The 5,626-nt window shown below is 41.6% G+C and overlaps 1 protein-coding gene across 1 annotated transcript; it reads right to left on the bottom strand.

The window, feature by feature from the left end:
• On the bottom strand, window positions 1-1,498 carry cunh11orf96 (chromosome unknown C11orf96 homolog). The gene has a single exon (XM_038307531.1). The coding sequence runs from the start codon at window positions 1,149-1,151 to the stop codon at window positions 777-779; it is 375 nt and encodes a 124-aa protein (XP_038163459.1). The 5' UTR covers window positions 1,152-1,498; the 3' UTR covers window positions 1-776.
• Window positions 1,499-5,626: the final 4,128 nt, after the last annotated feature.

Here is a 5,626-nt window from a genome sequence, read left to right as displayed (position 1 = left end):
TTCTTGAAAATATTTATTGTAGTACATAAACAAATATGTATATAAACACATACAAAGTAATAGAATCCCAAATATAAAGGTCATCCTTTGTATGAAAAGAGGTCATAGACAGGAAAACTTGAGGCAGGGACTAGAGTTTTACTTGGTTATGCTACAAAATAAGATAAATAAATCAATTTCCAAAAAAGGTCATTTCTGCTCAGAAATAGAAGCAGCAACACCCACTCCACTGACCGTGAAGCAGGAAAACAAAATCCTAGAGACAAGCTCCATATTGGTCCTCTAAAGCTTCAGGCACAGTCAGGTAACTTTTAGCTGCAGTACATGTTGCTTTGTCAGTATATTTACGGACCATTCAGTCACAACATTAACACTTTGAACCATCCTTTCTGTGATCCTTGGTCAGGTAGAAAAGTCTAGACAGAAACAGCTTCAACATGGAAAAATATCTTTCATAGTTTATATCAACAACTACAGTAGAAAAGGAAATCGTTTAAAGACACGACGCCGAGCACGCCATTATTTGCTACCTCTACGCACGACATCTGTACAGCTGTTAAACCAGCCTGTGGTGCAGGTCTTTACAGACAGGTACCATGTGCATCCTCAAGCAGCGTGCTGACATGTTAGTGAACTAAATGCAGACTTTGCATGGCAGCAGTAGCTTAAACTTAAAGCCAGGACTGTAGGTAGGCCAGTTTGGTTCTGTGTAGTTGACCTCCATCTGAAGTCCCATAAAGGAATATTAGAAACAGAAGACAGGGGCGCAGAGGACCTCAGTGGGTGGAGTCGGAGTCACTGGAGTCCAGGCTGGCCTGTGTGGGCGTAGGGGTGCGATTGGTAGCTGCCGGGCTGTAGAGGGTCTGTGTGCTTCTCCGCAGATTCTCCAAGGACTGCAGGAAAGAGCGGCGTGCCCTCTCTTCTTCCATGGGAGAAGAGCCTTCTTCTTCTACCTCTGCAATCTCAGCAAAAGTGACAGGCTGGGTTTTGAAGCGGGCCTCCCGAGGTCGGCGGGAGCGACTTTTGCCCTTTGCAGGGCTCTTGGGTACGGGGAGCTGCTGGGGAAACTCCTCAGTAGCAGCGGCCATCAGGTGGGCTGAGAGGACGTGGAAGCCAGAGGTCTCTGTTGGCATCTGACGCACAGCAGCCATGGTGAAAACAGGAGCCTGATAAAAAGGTAAAACAGTCAGAGGAAGGTCTGGCTCTTCCTGCCTACACGGCTGGGACCTTTGCTCTTTCAGGAGCTTTGTCCAAAGAGAAGAAAATATCTTTATCTGACTAGCAGGAAAGCCAGAGGGGATCTGAAAACCAAGACAAATAACCTGGGCCAGAAATCTCCAAGGATAGGCCAGACAGAGACAATCAGTCTTGAAGAAGAAAACCAGTTCTTGGCAGGTGTCTGCTCTTCCCTCGTCTGCTGCTTTCAGCTCTGGAGCTGGCTGTCTCTCGTTTTATGTCAGTGTCGGTTCTCTGCAGCTAGTGCCACAGACGGCTATGACTTTCTCTTATATAGCCGCTCACCACCCACCCTACCTCTCTCTCTCCACATCATGTGTTAGTCAGGGCCCTCCCACTCCCCTCCCCTCCTCTCCTCTCAGTCAAGGATCCGGCCTCTGTAACACTAAGACCCTGAAAATAAAGACATGACAACATCTGTGTCCAAAGGCTGTGTAGTATACATATGTAGCAAACGAACATGTAATACAAGAAATCAGAGTTTGGAAAGAGAAAATTGGATTAAGTAAGCTGTCCTCTAGTTGGATTTGGTCTATTTCTATCAGGGAATTTATTAAAACTTCAGTTCACTTAGTATTACAATATTAGTTTTTATTCTATTTCTCTTTCCAGCCTCTAACCGGTATTTGTGCTGCCATTTATTTAACTTATTCCATTTCTTTTTATCAATTATCCCTGCAGCAGAAAAGCATCCCACAGCATGTTCCTGCCATCACCATTTTGCATGGTGGGAAAAGGCCAAAAAGTTAATTTCAGTCTTATTTGACCAGAAAAAGTTCTTCCAAATGTTTGTTTGCAAACACCCATCAGTACGTCTTTTTTCCTCTGCCGTGTGGGTCTTCGCAATGCTGATTAGTCATTTATAATAAAAGTAAACAACTAACAGCTGGACTTGCAGAAGTGAATTTAAGACAAATTTTAGACGACCTTTACTGGCTCTGAACCCAAACAAAGGCAGGAGGGAGAACAAATATTTGGGTCTGATGCAGTTTTCTTAGAAGCAGCTTTGGCAAATTCTCCATATTCTGTTTGCTCTCTTCACTGGAAAATTCCTCAACATTTTATTCCCAGCTGTTCTGGGAGCTTCTGCTCTGATGCTGTCATGGTTCTCCTCTTTTGGGACTCTGAGTTTTTAGTTTTCAGTTATTAGTTATTGTGTTTTGTTCATCTATTCAGTTAAATTCAATTCAGTTTATTTCTATAGCACAAATTCACATCATGTCATCTCAAGGCACTATACAGTTCACCAGATCATACAGTCAAATTGATTCAAAGTTTTCTATCTAAGGAAAACCAGTTCATTGCATCGACTCATTGACTCTTCAGCAATCCCTCACACTAAGCATGTTTGTAGCGACAGTGGAGAGGAAAAACTCCCTTTTCTTTTGGCAGTCTTTAGTTAATCTCTGTTGCCTCCTTGTGTTTGTTTCCTTTCCCCTTGGCTTTCTTCCAGTTTGTTCCTCTCACACCTGCTCCATATTCAGCTCCTTAGCCCATCCTTTGTTCTGTCCCCCTTATATACACCACCTCTACAGTCACTCAGTGCTTGTTCCTTGTTGTTGTTTGTTGCTTCCTCACTGCATTTGGGGCCTCTACCAACCTCCTTATAAACCATGACAGATGCTGTTCAATAGGCTATCAGATGCTCATACGGCGGTTCTTCTTTTTGGTGTTCACAACAAAGTTGTTAGCATCTTTTTGCTTAGAGATAAAATAATACAAAAAAAAACAAGACAAATCTCCTCCATGTTAAGTAGGACTTCCTGGTTTGATGTGTCATCTGGTCGCAATCTAATAATGCTTCTTCTTTTGCTTTGATCTTTTTTTCATCACTGACCATGAGACTTTTTCAAAACCTCTCCAAGAATTTATCATCTGGTGATGATTAAGGCTCCTAAAATAAAAAGGGCTAATCTTCAATCAGGAGCTGAAGGCTTTCCAACAGTCGAGGCCAGAGGACCGAAGTGTCCAAATCTGCTCAGGGTCAGTTTCTTCTTAAGGCTACAAACTTGACAAAATAGCATAACATTAGATGGTGTAGGCTCTGTATTAAAAGGAAAATTAGAAGTTGATATAGTCGGCTGTTAAACCTGAGCATCCCAGCAAATTATAACTTAAAATTCAGGGGATTGTCCTAATTTTTGGTCTTCATCTTTTTCTCTATGCTACGATGACTTTGCCAAGTCCTGGAATGAGTTTCCATCAGTGTGGGACAGAATCCAAATACAAGTACGTCATTATAAGCAGATGTTTTATTTGCCAAAGTAAACGTGGTCAAGTTAGATGAATTCATCTCACCAGAGCTAAAAGAAGGTCCTGGTGCTTTTCCCATGCGAGGAGCAGGGCTTACTTTGTTAATACTGTAAATATGCATGAATACCTCTGTCAGAGCTAAATATTGGAGGTAATAACAGACCCTGTGTTGATACAACGACGGTCTCATGTCTTCCCACACGGGCAGCTGTACTTAGAAACTTGTGATCAAAGGCCAGAGTGGAGAAAGAAGATTATATATGCGGGTTGTGTTTATAGGAAGTATCTTCTTTATGCTCCACAAAAGGTTTAACAGTTAAATAAATAAATAAATGTAAGTTTATGTGAGGTTAACAAGTCATAGATTGTGCAACAGAATGCTGTAGTTGCAGCAGTTTTCAGTTTAGAAATGCTCAATACTTTAAAGAGAGAAAAGATTCTCCATTGGTGGGTGCAGAGACACCAGTCTGACAACTTTGGTGTCTTAAAAGATCAAGATTTAACTCAGAAATCCGAGCATATTTCTTTACATTAACAATATCTGATGTCATTTAATAAAATGACAGAAAAAAAGCCAGTGTCATCACAGGTATCCATGATTTAAACCAGCTGTATGAGTAACCATGATTGTAAAAAGACACTTCCAGAGCACATTTGAAATTAATAATATGCATGAGAAATAAAACAGTTCCTGATCAGATAAAGAAGCTTTTAAAGCTACAGTGTGTAACTTTTAGCGACATCTAGCGGTCAGACTGCAGACTGCAGCAACATGAACATCTCCCCCCCACCGCTTCTCCCCCCCAACAGTACGGCGAGCGTTACGGGACAAAATGTCTTCCACGACATCCGCATCACCTACCTTCTCAAGTGATGAGGTTTGTTTACATAGATAATTTTACAGATAGTATTTCATTAGTCTGTGTAGGGTATAGATTTCATGTAGACTTAAGATAATAAATATACCCGTTATTTTTTCTACATCGTTGTGACGTTTTGGCGTTCTCGCAATCGCTAGTTTGTTGGCTCTGCGCTGCCGTAGCGCAAAGATGTCTGCCTCCATGGCTGCGAGACCCGCTCCTATGTAATTATAAATAACGAATTCTAAGGCAACGCAAATATTAAGGTTAAGAGGCTGAGCTCGTAGATGATGATAAATAACATAGTTATGTATAATATATTACATTTCTGACTGTATATCCCTGTAATTATTACACACTGTAGCTTTAACATGGTTGTTTGTGGGGTTTTTTTTTTGTTCAGTTAAGAGCCATAAACTAGCAGAGATAGATAAGTCTAACACAAACTGGAAGGTAGGATATGAGTAGGATCTCTTTTGTGCATCTAGGATACTTTTGCTTATGGATGTTAGAGCCTACCCTGTTTTTTAGTGTAGTCCTGTTTCTCTGACCGTAACTAACTGGGTGTGCTCTCTTTCATCTTCTGACATGGGAGCTGGCTCGGAGCTCGTCTGCCTGGCTGTGTGTTTCCTGGACGGGGCCGCCTGTGGAGCTGGTTGACAGTTGCCTTTTGTATCTATGCTTCTTTTTCTATGTCTGCTTCTGACTCCTTGAACCCCAGTCGGCCTCAACAGATGGCCGCTCACACTGAACCTCCCGTTCTATTTCCTGAAGTTTTTCCTCTCCACTGTCGCTACAAGCATGCGTAGAGTGAGAGATTGCCTACGAGTCAATGAGTCGATGCAATCAACTGGTTTTCCTTAGATAGAAAACTTTGAATCAAATTTGACTGGATGATCTGGTGAACTATAAAGTGCCTTGAGTTGACATGTGTTTTGAAATGGTGCTATTTAAATAAACCGAATTGAATTGAACAGTTTGCCACTAAAAGAACTATCCTGCTCTGCTTCCTGTGAATCGTGGCCACTTCATGAGATGTGAGCCCGGTTGGTAAGCACTGCCTTCTGTAACTCTAAGCAACTTCTCTTATTTGAGTAACATTATAATTTCTGTCAAAATCTTTAGTCGTGTCTCATGGTTATTTAATACAAATACATTATGAAGTGTTATTTAAAGAGTTTGTCCTGAGTGATCTCCTCTCAGGAAAAGAACCGGAGAGAGAAAGCTTCATAGTGTAAACACAGAGCTTTCCCTAACAATGAGGATGGGGACTGATA

The sequence above is a fragment of the Cyprinodon tularosa genome, unplaced genomic scaffold (assembly GCF_016077235.1).
Source record: "Cyprinodon tularosa strain WSP-4 unplaced genomic scaffold, ASM1607723v1 ctg613, whole genome shotgun sequence".
NCBI lineage: Eukaryota > Metazoa > Chordata > Actinopteri > Cyprinodontiformes > Cyprinodontidae > Cyprinodon > Cyprinodon tularosa.
The sequence above is the reverse complement of the archived record's forward strand: the minus strand, read 5'-3'. Positions and strand labels throughout refer to the sequence as shown.

Excerpts from the sequence above, each read along its gene's own strand:
- cunh11orf96 (XM_038307531.1), bottom strand. The coding sequence starts at position 1,151 with ATGGCTGCTGTGCGTCAGATGCCAACAGAGACCTCTGGCTTCCACGTC.